This window comes from Phoca vitulina, unplaced genomic scaffold (assembly GCF_004348235.1).
Source record: "Phoca vitulina isolate PV1807 unplaced genomic scaffold, GSC_HSeal_1.0 scaffold16, whole genome shotgun sequence".
Classification (NCBI taxonomy): domain Eukaryota; kingdom Metazoa; phylum Chordata; class Mammalia; order Carnivora; family Phocidae; genus Phoca; species Phoca vitulina.
The window spans coordinates 24,595,075-24,608,910 of record NW_022589719.1 but is presented as its reverse complement, the minus strand read 5'-3'; the positions used below and the strand labels follow the sequence as shown (position 1 = coordinate 24,608,910).

Here is a 13,836-nt window from a genome sequence, read left to right as displayed (position 1 = left end):
GATAACCTCATCTGCAAATAGTTTTATTACTTCCTTTCCAATTGAATCAATTGAATGCCTTTTTATTTCCTTAATTGCCCTGGATAGATCCTTCAGTACAATATTGAATAGAAGTGGGGAGAGCTTACATCTTTGTCTTGTTGCTGATCTAAGGAAGAAAGCTTTCAGTGTTTGACCATCAAGTATGATGTTAGCTGTGAATTTTTCATAAATGCCCTTTATCGTGTTGAGGAAGTTTGCTTCTGCTCTTAGTTTATTGTTTTTATCATGAAAGGGCATTCAGTTTGGTGCCATTGCCTTGATTCATGTTAAAACACCAGTAATTTTACCCTCTATTTAGGCTTTTTCATCATCAATGCAAAAATAACAACACAGTGGAAAAGACAAATAATGTATTTATTATGAAAAGACTTTCAGCCTCACAGGGGTGGGGGCTGGCTGGTTCAGTCGGTAGAGCAGTCACGTGCAACTCTTGATCTTGGGGTGGTGAGTTTGAGCCCCACGTTGGATGTAGAGATTACTTAGAAAAAAATTTAAAAGGAAAGGGTTTCAGCTTCACTGATCCCCTGAAACAGTCTGTGGCCCACATTTTTAGAAGCACGCCTCTAAAAGATTCAAAATTGAATGTAGGAGTGCTGTCAAATTGAGCAGAGCTTTTTTTTTTTTTTTAAGATTTTGTTTATTTCTTAGAGAGCATGAGCGGCAGAGAGGGCAGAGGGAGAGGGACAAAGAGATTCCCTGCTGAGTGTGGAGCCCTACTCAGGGCTGGATCTCAGGACCCTGAGATCATGACCTGAGCCACAGGTGCCCCTGCGCAGACCTATTATTTCCTTCATTTTGAGCATTATGGTTCTATTAGTGAAACCTAAAATCAAATCAGCTTTTTTGGCAGTTAGGCCTATTCTGGTCATAATGAACTTGTAGTCCTTTTTTTTCCCCTTTCACAAAAACTGCTCTTCATCCTGTTTGTTTCCCCTAATCTGCACGGTTGAAGTTTGTTTTTCTTTTATCTGTAATATCTTACGTCCATTGCTATTAATTTCATTTGTTTCTTATTTTCCTTTTGGTTCTTTGGATTCTAATTCTTTAGTAAGTGTATTACTTTGGTCATTCCCAGCATCTTGTTCTCATTGAGATCATAAGCTTGCCGCCTGTATTCCATCTAAGACACTAAGACAGGGCGCCTGGGTGGCTCAGTTGGTTAAGCGACTGCCTTTGGCTCAGGTCATGATCCTGGAGTCCCTGGATCAAGTCCCGCATCAGGCTCCCTGCTCGGCAGGGAGTCTGCTTCTCCCTTTGACTCTCCCCCCTCTCATGTGCTCTCTCTCTCATTCTCTCTCTCTCAAATAAATAAAAAATCTTAAAAAAAAAAAAAAAGACACTAAGACAACTCACAAACAGAAGTCCTGCAGACCCGTGGTGTGTGGTCTGTGGACTGGTCCTGGGCCACAAATTCTTGGTTACCAGTTTGCAGTAAGATAACTACAGAAAGTGAGAGGAAAACTTTTAGAGACATTTATAGTGGTTTGACATTGCTACAGACATTCACATTCAAGGTTTCTGTATTTTGTAAAAGTATCAATCTGCAACAGGTTAGAAATTTAAAAAAAAAAAACTGGTCCTTTACTACAGGTAAGTAGTTTGAGAAGCACTACACTAGCCCAGCATTTTTCCAACTTGTTTTTTGGCTAGAATCTATAATAAGAAATATCTTACTTTACTACTTACTATACACATATGTGATGATGGACATGTAACAAAAAAATTTTCCTGAAACATACTTACCTGTACTAGGAGTGATGAACTGATGAACTCTGATACGTTGTTGTTGTTGTTTTTTAACATGGTTGAGACCTACTAAATTGATTTATATCCCACTAAGGGGTTGAGATCTGCAACTTGTAAAATATAGCTCTAGGCTAAGATGAATATGAATACTATATATATTTTCCATATTTCATACACTGCTATTTTTTTCCCAAGAGGGACTCTCACTGTATATTTTTCTTTTAGTACTTCCTTGTGGACAGTTGCTTGTGTTATAAAGACAGAATCATTGTCACTCATCAATTTATAGTGAATTTTCTTTATCCAAAAAATTACTTAAAAATATCCGTTAAGGGGCGCCTGGGTGGCTCAGTTGGTTAAGCGACTGCCTTCGGCTCAGGTCATGATCCTGGAGTCCCGGGATCGAGTCCCACATCGGGCTCCCTGCTCGGCAGGGAGTCTGCTTCTCCCTCTGACCCTCCTCCCTCTCATGCTCTCTGTCTCTCATTCTCTCTCTCTCAAAATAAAAAAAAAATAAATAAAATCTTTAAAAAAAAAAAAAAAAATATCCGTTAGGGGCGCCTGGGTGGTTCAGTTGTTAGGCGCCTGCCTTCGGCTCAGGTCATGATCCCAGGGTCCTGGGATCGAGCCCCTCGTCGGGCTCCCTGCTCCGCAGGAAGCCTCCTTCTCCCTCTTCCACTCCCCCTGCTTGTGTTCCCTCTCTCGCTTTGTCTCTCTTTGTCAAATAAATAAATAAAATCTAAAAAATAAATAAATAAAATATCCATTAAATATCATTTTTAGTTTGAAAATATTTGTTTTGGTAGTAGAGTTAAATACTACACTTGAATTACAGAGTTTAGTTTTTAGTAAAGTTAACTAGTGTTGATATGTATTGCACATATGTTTTAAATTATCTCTGGTACAGGGCTCCTGGGTTGGTCAGCCGACTCTTAGTTTCAGCTCAGGTCATGATCTCATGGATCAGGAGATCAAGCCCCGCATCAGGCTCCATACTCAGTGGGAAGTCTGCTTGAAGATTCTCTCCCTGGGCCCCTCCCTGCACTCTGGAGCACATGCTCACTCTCACGCTCTCTCTCAAATTAATTATCTCTGGTACTTTAGTAAAAATATAAACTTAAAAACAGGCTTCTGACCATAATGAAATACTACCTCACACCCATGGGATGACTACTATCCAAAAAAAACCCAGAAAATAGCAGGGTTGACAAGGATATGGAGAAATTGAAACCCTTGTGCGTTGCTGGTGGGAATGTAAAATGTCGCAGCCACTGTAGAAGACAGTGTGGCAGTTCCTCAAAACAAAATTGATCATAGCATTACCATGTGATTCAGCAAATTCCACTTCTGGGTATATACCCCCAAAGAATTCAAAGCAAGGTCTCAAAGACATATTTATAGGGCGCCTGGGTGGCTCAGTCGTTAAGCGTCTGCCTTCGGCTCGGGTCATGATCCCAGGGTCCTGGGATCTAGCCCTGCATCGGGCTCCCTGCTCAGTGGGAAGGCTTCTTCTCCCTCTCCCACTCCCCCTGCTTCTCCCTCTCCCATTCCCCCTGCTTGTATTCCCTCTCTCTCTCTGTCTCTGTCAAATAAATAAATAAAATCTTAAAAAAAAAAAGACATATTTATACACCCATATTCATAGCATTATTTACAATAGCCAAAAGTTAGAAACAGCCCAAGTGTTCCTTGACAGATGAATGAATAAATAAAAATGGTATATACATAAAATGGAGTAGTATTCAACCTTTTTAAAAAGGAAGGAAATTCTGACACATGCTACATCATGGATAGACCTTGAGGATGTTAAGCTAAGTGAAGTAATCCAGTTACAAAAAAAGAAAATACTATTAAGATTCCAATTATATGGGGTGCCTGGGTGGCTCAGTCGTTAAGCGTCTGCCTTCAGCTCAGGTCATGATCCCAGAGTCCTGGGATCGAGCCCCGCATCAGGCTCCCTGCTCGGCAGGAAGCCTGCTTCTCCCTCTCCCGCTCCCCCTGCTTGTGTTCCTGCTCTCGCTGTCTCTCTCTCTGTCAAATAAATAAATTTAAAAAAAAAAAATTCCAATTATATTAAAAAAGAAGATTCCACTTATATAAAAAGTGCCTAGAGTAGTCAAGTTCATAGAGACCGAAAGTAGAATGGTGGGTGCCAGGGACTGGAGGGAGAAGGGAGTGTGGAGTTGTTTAATGAGTATAGTTTCAGTTTTACAAGATGAGAAAATATCTGGAAATAGGTTGCATGATGATGTGAATGTATTTAACACTATTTGACTGTATCTTAAAAATGGTTAAGATGATAAATGTTATGTGTATTTTACCACATTTTTAAAAAAATTGGTTTCTGGATGCTCATAACTCTTAGAAAATAGCATGTTGATTATTTCAAGTAATAAATTATCAACTTATGTTTCAACAGTTCTGCATTTTCCAGCTGGTGAGCACTGAGAATAACCGCTATAGTCTAGATCACATTTCCTCCCTATTCACTTCTCAGGTAGGTTGGATCATCCTTTGCATATCACACAAGTACAGGAAAGAAGTATTGACTGACTCAACTATGTTGTAAAGGGATGGAAATCTTAAAATGGAATATTTAATGATACATGCAAACAAAATTTCATTTGGGTTTTACCAAGTTCTTGTACCATCTTTTGTTTTTATGCTTTTACCTCCTATTGATACAAATTTAAGTCACTATAAGCTATTACCCTTTCTTATTTTAACCTCTTTTTCCCTCATATTTCCCCCTAGGAGACACTGATTGACTTTGCCATAACCTCTACAGATATCTGGGCTATGTGGCATGATGCTGAAAACCAAACTGTTGTGAAATACATCAACTATGAACAGTATGGATCACTTACCTCTGTCATCCTGCCTCACCCCAAGGAGTTTCATATTTAGAAAACAGAGCTTTTTATGTAGAACCAAAGTCAGGTGTTCGTATTGAAAGGATTCAGCCCTGGGTTTGCCTGTTGTTAACTATTTTCCGAAATTCCTCCTTTTGCATTTTGTGTTATTTCTTACCTTTTGGTTTTAGAACAAAATGAAGAATTACTTAGGAATGAGATAAAGAAAATACCATATTTCTTGGGAGAAATGGCACATACCCAAAATAATTCTAATTTGGGAGTTTTCTTTGCTTCTGAGCAGACTACTTCTGACAGCCACAACTTCCAAAAGATACTACAGCCCCTTTGGGTACTCAATTTCCTCATCATAAGAAGAGACATTGATTGCACAAGTATAGTGCTTTTCAAACTTTTTTAAAACAGGAAACCCCTTTTTCTGAAAGATAATGAACGCCAGTATATAAAACTAGTATTTTATGAGTATAAAATCGTAACACAATTTAATGTGTTGATAATCTCTAATATTAGATATATTTGGTCTCTAATATTATTAATGTACATGATAATAGTATAAGATGTTTTTTAGTAGTTACAAAATACATTAAAAAAATAATTTTGAATCAAACACTGTGTAACCCCTGAAATGACCTGGGTAGGATTCCCTGGCATACAGCTTAATGTCCTTGGAACTAAACTAATTGAACCTTAGGGATCCCTCATAACCCTGTATTCTAGAACAGAATTAAAGGAATAGTTGCCCCAGACGGTTGAGCCACACCTCACAAAATATGAAAATACCCCTTATAGATAGCATTCCAGCAAAATAGTAAAAAGCAGAACTCTGGTATCAGATGAGAGTTTGAATCCAGTTGTGAAGCTGAGTAGCTGTGAGATGCCCTAAGCCTCACTTTCCCCATCTGCAAAATGGGGGTAGTACATCCTTTAGAGTTACCATAAGGCTTTCATGAGTAATACCCTTAACTGCACTTAGCATAGTGTCTAACATATAGTAAATGCACATTAATAGCTATTATTTATAGATTTGTGGCTAGAGTTTTAATTTCAGGAAGATGCCTGTTAAACTGTTAAGAGCACTTCTGTAAAGCCAGACTGCTGAAAATAAGTTTTATTTATTTATTTTTAAACTTTTACTAGATCAACAGCTAAGCTTTTAGTTATCATTTTTATGTAGGCTGATGGTCTTTTTTGTTTCCCTGTAGTAATGCTGCAGGTCAATGGAATTCGGTTTTTATGCACTCTCTGCCGGAGGAAGAGATCATTCTCCGAGATGATCAAGACCCCAGAGTAAGCAACATTAAAGTCTTATGTAAGGGGATGATTTACTCTGATCATTAGTTTGAGAAGAATCAGTTGTATTAGTCTGAATTCTTTCAGCTGCAGGTGAAAGAAACCCACCTCAAACTGACTTAAGCTTAAAAGGAAAATGTATTGATTTGTGCAGCTGAGAAGCTGAGAGTTACCTGGCTTCAGCCATGGCTGGAACAGTGCTTTCAGGGCTTGATCTCTCCTTTTTCTCTATTCTGCTTTCCTCCTTGTTGGGTTTATTCTCAGGCAGGCTCCTTGAGCCTGTGCATTCTGTGAACTTAGGAACCCCAGAGGAAAGAAAGAACCTCTGTCCCTGGTCCTGAAGTAGACTCTCATTTACCTGGCTTGAACCATGTGCTGATTTCTGATGTAGTCACTCTGAGCAGAAGGAATAGGTAATCTGGCTTGGCATGAGAAACCTGTCCAACCTGCACCTTGCTCTTGTGGAGATGGTGAGGTCAGTTGAGTATGGGGAATATGGGTAGAGGAGGAATGGTTCCCCAGAGAAAGATAGGGACTTGTTAGTAAAAGAAGGGAAATGGATCCTGGGCAGGCATAAACACTATGTGTCCACTATACCAACCGTGTTGGTACATGCATGTGTAAACTAGAAATCAGATAAATTCTGGTAGCGTATATACTACGAAGAAAATAACTTTAAAAGGTAATACAATAGCGAGCAAAACAGGCCAGTCTCCCTGTTTTTCAGAGATACCCTCAGGATAAGTAGAAGCAAAAGCTTTCAGATGATGCCTTCATGTTAAAATGAGGTTGAAGATTATGGGCCCGAGGTCATTCCCTAGAACCTTAGTAGGAGGAAGGAAATTTGAATGAAGGTCAGTCAGGTTTGCTACTTCCTGCAAATCTGATTTAAAAATTTGGGCAGAATAATTAGGCAACATAGGACTTCCCATTTTTTTCTCTCTACTTCATTTCCCTGCTAGTGACAGCTTATTGCAGGTTTTTATTTGTTTTTTACATGTAATGCCTAATCTTGGTTCCTTTTCTTTTATATGTGAGCCACTTTGTGGATTGTGTAGAAACCAGTTTAGTTTAATTGTTCTCTTCCCAGTGTGTATCACCAATAAACTGAGGTTCGCCTTTTCCATTTAAGGTTGGCATTTGACAAGCTCTGTTTTCCAGTAGAATGCTATGAAGTACTCCATGAGAAACACACTGATTTCATTATAGTACACCTAGTTGACTCAGAGACATTGCAGTCTTCTCAATGTGAAAAGACAGAACTGCTCTAGTATTTGGTATTGCTCAAATATAGAAAGGCTATATTTATATAATGGAGACTCAAATGTTGGTGCTAATGTGATGAATTCTTCCTTCAAATTTTTCCAGATTTTATCTATTTAGAATGACACTAATTTTTGTTTTACTGTTCTAACAGGAGATGTATTTGCAGAATCTATTTACACCAGGACGATTCATAAATGCAGCTTTATGTAAAGCTTTACAGGTCAGCAAGAAAAGATTTAAATTTATTTAAGACTATCTCTTACTTTGTCACTATCATTGTATGATTAGTAATTACTATTGGGGCGCCTGGGTGGCTCAGCTGTTAAGCGTCTGCCTTCAGCTCAGGTCATGATCCCAGGGTCCTGGGATCGAGCCCCATATCGGGCTCCCTGCTCGGCGGGAAGCCTGCTTCTCCCTCTCCCATTCCCCCTGCTTGTGTTCCTTCTCTCGCTGTGTCTCTCTCTGTCAAATAAATAAAATATTTTAAAAATAATAATAATAATAATAATACTATTAATTATTGTTGTTTTATATACACTAAACACCAAACATATTTTTGCAGTTGTAGATACATGTGCTTATTAGTGTAATTTTTTTTTTTTTTTTTTTTAAAGATTTTATTTATTTATTTGAGACAGAGAGAATGAGAGAGAGAGAGAGCACATGAGAGGGGGGAGGGTCAGAGGGAGAAGCAGGCTCCCTGCCGAGCAGGGAGCCCGATGCGGGACTCGATCCAGGGACTCCAGGATCATGACCTGAGCCGAAGGCAGTCGCTTAACCAACTGAGCCACCCAGGCGCCCTTATTAGTGTAATTTTTTAAATGTTTTTTCCATTAAGTAAGACTCCCAACAGGGAGGTAGAGCTGTGGGTACTTTCCCAATGACTACTGAAGTGTGCCAGTAGTAAAAAGAGAAATTTGTGCCTTCACTATTGTAAAAAGATACCATACTATTCTGCATGTAATCTCAGTACTTGAAAGAAATTTAAAATGTTTTCTTGGTTAGTTTTGATGGTACTCTCTTTTACCCTTTTGTTAATACAACGAAGGTCTGACTTAGTTCAGATTCAAAAAAAACCTCTGAAAATCTAATCTTCAAAGTCACATGGCTTAAGAGATACTTAATGCTTTACAAAAGGATTCTTTAAAGTCACTTGGGCTTCCTTAAATTGCCATTAACTTCGTGAATTAAAAATAGAATAATCAGGGGCTCCTGGGTGGCCCCATCATTAAGCATCTGCCTTCAGCTCGGCCGCATCAGGCTCCCTGCTCAGCAGGAAGCCCGCTTCTCCCTCTCCCACTCCCCTGCTTGTGTTCCCTCTCTCGCTGTCTCTCTCTCTGTCAAATAAATAAATAAAATCTTAAAAAAAAAAAAAACAATAATCACTCATAGAACTGAAAGGTCCCTCAGAATCTCCTCACCTGACCTTCCACACAAAGAAACACCTTCTGAGGCTTTTCCAACCACCATTCAGCTCCTGGTTGTCTCTGCCTTCAGTGATCAGTTTCCCACTGGCTCTTGTGTGAGTTATTGTTCCCAAGCTGTTATTTAAAAGCTCTTCCCAATATTAGATCACATTTAGCCCCTATCCTTTTGGTGGGTTCTCTCTTTTGGGACTTCATGGAATATGCCTGTCTTCTGCAAAGCAACTAGTCAAATACTTTAGGAATCTTCCTCCAGATTAAATACACCCAGTTCCTTAACTTTCTCTCAGATGATACCATTTCTAGACCTTTTTCTTTTACATACATTCTTAAATATTTGGCTGTTGCATGTTTTCTGTTTTCTCTCTGCTAAAACTTGTGGGTGACACGGTCACTCCCTTCTAAGGTGTTTTTTCTTTTCATCCCATCAGCCTTCTTCCTTGTTAACAATTAAATGTATTTGTCTTATGATATCTCTTGCACACTGAAATATTAAATAATCACTAAGGCATAAATGTTCTCCTTAGGGACGCCTGGGTGGCTCAATTGGTTGAGCGTCTGCCTTCGGCTCACATCATGATCCCAGGGTGCTGGGATTGAGCCCCATGTGGGGCTACTTGCTCGGCGGGGAGCCTGCTTCTCCTCTCCCTCTGCCATTCCCTCTGCTTGTGCTCTCTCACTCTATCTGTCTGTCAAAAAATAAATAAAATGTTTAAAAAATAAATAAATAAAATAAATGCTCTCCTTTAGGAGAGTCATTCCTAGTAGAGTGACCAGCCACAAGACTACTCTAGCTTGCTTTTGTGCCAGTCTTGGGTGTGTGTATTTAGCATCATTTTATATCTTCCTTCTGGCTGAGCAATAGCCTTTCAGAGGTTTTTTTGCTTTTTGTAATCCAGTTGTACCCTGTTCTAATTCTGTCAGATTCATGGATTTCTGTAGTTTTTTCTGGTCTATATAAATGATTTAAAAAAAAAAAACAATGATTTCAAACTGGCTATGATTTTACATACAGGAATTATTCGCAGAGTTAGACATAGACGGGTTGTTCAGGCGTGTTCAGTTTCTATTGTATAGCTGTGTATTGGCTCATTGCCTTCTAAATTGAAGTATTTCTCATTCAGTTTTGGGTAGTGTATAATACTCTAAAATGTCTCCTTTAATTTTAGATTTTCTGTCGAGGAACTGAGAGGAATTTAGATCTTTCATGGAGTGAACTGAAGAAAGAAGTCACTTTAGCTGTTGAAAGTGAGGTGAGGTTTGGGTAGAGAAAGAATAATTTCTTGGTACAGGGTAGATTGGTGCTGAGGAATTGTTCAAGTTGTTCACTGGACCTTGTTAGTAGGAAGTATAAATGTTTAAACCTTTTAATTTGAAAATTAGATATATATAGTCTATGGCATGTAATGCATAATATGGGATATTCATTTGGCTATAACTTAGTAAAATGATATTAGACAGTTATGTTTTGGGGAAGAAAGATCCCAAATGGTATTAAGAGTTTCTCTCTCCCCCCCTCCCCGCCTTTTCTTCTTTGCCAGCTCCAAGGAAGTGTAACAGAATATGAATTTTCCCAGGAGGAGTTTCGAAATTTACAACAGGAATTCTGGTGCAAGTTCTATGCCTGTTGTCTTCAGTACCAAGAAGCCCTCTCTCATCCTCTTGCCCTTCATTTGAATCCACACACAAACATGGTGTGCCTACTGAAAAAAGTAAGGGAGCTAAAGCATATAGAACTCCTTTAGATGGGTCTGCGGATCTTTCAGACTATCAGTCAAGTCAAATGTTATAGTTAGCTTTTAGTACTTTTTTTTCTTTTAGAATTATAGTTCATTTGTATTTAGATAGTCTTCTGCATTATTTATAATTTTCTTGCATTTTACGTTATTTACCTTATGTCTTGAAGTAATTTCAAACTTTAAAGAGTTACAAGAGTAGCACAAAGAACTTTTGTATACACTTCACCCAGATTCATTGTTTGTTAGCTTCCATTTGCTTTCCCTCCTTTTATACATAAATATTTTTCTTCTTAAGCCACTTGACTGTTAGTCATAGACATTATGCCCCTGTATTCTTAAATATTTTACTATGTTTCTTAAGAACAGTGTATTCTTACATAGCCACAGCACAATTTAAAGATCAGGTAATTCGTTATTGATATGATATTGTACTGTTACATTCTGATTTTACCAGTTGTGCCCATAATTTTTCCTCTGATATAGGATCCAATCTAAGATCTTGGATATATTTGGTTGTCATGTTTATTTAGCTTAATCTTGAGCTTTTGTCAACCTTTCTTTGTCTTCCATGACATTGACATTTTTTGAAAACTATACCTATTGTTTTATAGAGTGTCTCTCAGCTTGGATATGTCTGGTGTTTCCTCGTGATAAGATTCAGGTCTCAATTTTTTTATACCTGTAAACATTCATTGCAAAAAGTGTAATTGGAAGATTTGTATTTCCAGGGATACCTGTCCTTCCTTGTGCCTTCCTCCTTAGTGGATCATTTGTATCTCCTGCCTGATGAGAACCTTTTGGCAGAGGATGAGGCAGCTATATCTGATGGTAATAATAATTACTGTGTCCATATTTAAGCCCCTTCCTATGTGAACTCTATGCTTTGTTTCAAGTGGATGCAAAAAAACTTTGATTGCCACTATGACCTTTCCTGGTCAGTTTACCACAATATAGATATTGTAAGGAAAACTGAAGAGGCCTAAGCATCTCCAAGACCTCAGATAGATCCTTGGCATTTAATTATTAATATTTTATTTTAGTATAATATTAATCAGTGGCTCTTCATTGGCTTGAGTCATGAATGTTAACTTTCTCTTACTCACAGATGTGGATGTTGCTCGGGATGTCATGTGTCTTATAAAATGTCTTCGCCTGATTGGGGAGTCAGTAACTATGGATATGTCAGCAGTGATGGAAATGAGCTGTTACAACCTACAGTCTCCAGAAAAGGCTGCAGAACAGATTCTGGAAGATTTGATCACTATTGATGTGTAAGGAGAATTTAGGGTAAAGTGCATTTCCTAATAGAAATTTAGCAAATTTTAGTGCCAGCATCAAGTTTTTAATGTGCGTTCAAGTCCATGCAAAATAGTGGTTTGAAGTTAAAATGAGTTGCTATAATACTCATTGGTGTCTCTGCTTTTAAACAAAATCTAACACATGAATTCACATCTGGAAGCAGACTCATAAATTATGCTCTATTAACTACTAACTGAGCTATAAATTCTAAAACATAAAAGTATTTTCTCACATGCATTTTGTCTGTCATTTCTGAAAGAATGAGGGAAAATTTGCTATATGAAGTAAAGTATCTTGTATGCCAGAGTGATTATCTCCACTCCTTTATTGTGTAGCTAGTCTTCCTGTCTCATAGAGCATTTAGCTTATAGCACTTATAGAGTCTTCTGTGTTACGTATTCTCAGTAGTAATAGTTTCCTGATTGTCCTTCTAGAGAAAACGTGATGGAGGATATTTGCAGTAAGCTGCAAGAGATCAAGAACCCAATCCAGGCCATCGGGCTACTTGTGCGGGAAATGGATTATGAGACAGAAGTGGAAATGGAAAAGGGGTTCAATCCAGGTGAATGACAACAAACGTGTCTCTTTGATTTAGAGAAAACAGTTTAACTCCTTTTAACTTCTTTTCCTTTTTTTTTTTCCTCTTAATTATAGCTCAGCCTTTGAATATTCGAATGAATCTTTCCCAGCTGTATGGTGGCAACACAGCAGCATGCATTGTGTGCAGAGGTGTGTGTAAAATTGCCAGCACTCGCTTCCTCATCTGCCGAGACCTTGTGATATTGCAGCATCTGCTAATGAGGCTGGGAGATGCCGTAAGTAGTGCTTAGGGGAAACCTGTAAAATCTACTCACAGAGCGGAATGTCGGCTCTATGGGTGCAGACTTTTGTCTTTGTTCACTGCTCTATCACCTACGTTTGACCTGTAGTGAGTGTCTAAAATTGCAGATTAAGAACTTACATGATGGGGACGCCTGGGTGGCTCAGTTGGTTAAGCATCTGCCTTTGGCTCAGGTCATGATGCCAAGGTTCTGTGAGCTGGCCTCATGTCGGGCTCTCTACTTGGCAGGGAGCCTGTTTTTCCCTCTCCCTCTGCCTGCCTCTCCCCCTGCTTGTGTGGGCATTCTCTGTCAAATAAATAAAATCTTTTTAATTAATTAATTAAAATCTTAAAAAAAAAAAAGAACATACATGACATGGGGCACCTGCTGGCTCAGTCAGAAGAGCATGCGATTCTTGAGTTTGAGTCCCATGTTGGATGTAGAGATTACTTAAAAATAAATAAGGGCACCTGGGTGGCTCAGTTGGTTTAGTGTCAGACTCTTGATCTCAGCTCAGTCTTGATCTCAGGGTTGTGAGTTCAAGGTCTGTGTTGGGGTCCACGCTGGGTGAGGAGCCTACTTCTTAAAAAATAAATAAGCTTAGGGCGCCTGGGTGGCTCAGTCATTAAGCGTCTGCCTTCAGCTCAGGTCATGATCCCAGGGTTCTGGGATCTATCCCCGCATCGGGCTCCCTGCTCAGCGGGAAGGCTGCTTCTCCCTCTCCCACTCCTCCTGTTTGTGTTCCCTCTCTCGCTGTGTCTCTCTCTGTCAAATAAATACATAAAATCTTTTTTAAAAATAAGTAAATAAATAAGCTTAAAAAAAAATCCATGAAGCAGATTATTTTACAATTAATCTTTGTATGTATAGTGATGGGGAAATTTCCCAGGGTGGCTCTCCCAAAATTTAGTATTGTTAGTAACTACTTTGCATGTGATAACAAGATACCATTTAGTGTGGAAGAGAAAGGAAATTTTTGCAGTACAAAATTTAGCCTAGGCACGTTTTTTTTTTTTTTTTTTTTTTTTAAGATGTGTATGTTTATTTGAGAGAGATAGCATGTGCACTGTGGGGGGCCAGGAGGGAGAGAGAGAATCTCAAGCAGGCTCCATGCCCAGTGTGGAGCCCAACTCGGGGCTCCATCTCATGACCCTGGGATAATGACCTGAGCCGAAACCCAAGAGTCAGACGCTCAGCCAACCAACTGCACCACCTGGGGTCCTCCCAGCTCCATTCTGTGCTTCCTTTTCCATCCTAGTCTTCTTAGGCCACCAGACTCTTGTCTTGTTGTCTCGTAATCTCGTAGTCCTTGTCTCCCACGCTACTAAATGTTCCA

At 39.0% G+C, this 13,836-nt stretch overlaps 1 protein-coding gene across 1 annotated transcript in view; it reads left to right on the top strand.

The window, feature by feature from the left end:
* The window catches only part of NUP160 (nucleoporin 160), a 49,860-nt gene that overhangs the window by 13,020 nt on the left and 23,004 nt on the right, over positions 1-13,836 (top strand). Inside the window, exons 9-18 of the mRNA XM_032414736.1 lie at positions 4,208-4,285; positions 4,543-4,640; positions 5,864-5,948; positions 7,369-7,437; positions 9,811-9,894; positions 10,183-10,353; positions 11,109-11,208; positions 11,486-11,651; positions 12,114-12,241; positions 12,334-12,494. Of these exons, the coding sequence (XP_032270627.1) occupies positions 4,208-4,285; positions 4,543-4,640; positions 5,864-5,948; positions 7,369-7,437; positions 9,811-9,894; positions 10,183-10,353; positions 11,109-11,208; positions 11,486-11,651; positions 12,114-12,241; positions 12,334-12,494 (1,140 nt within the window). The remainder of the gene's footprint in view (positions 1-4,207; positions 4,286-4,542; positions 4,641-5,863; positions 5,949-7,368; positions 7,438-9,810; positions 9,895-10,182; positions 10,354-11,108; positions 11,209-11,485; positions 11,652-12,113; positions 12,242-12,333; positions 12,495-13,836) is intronic.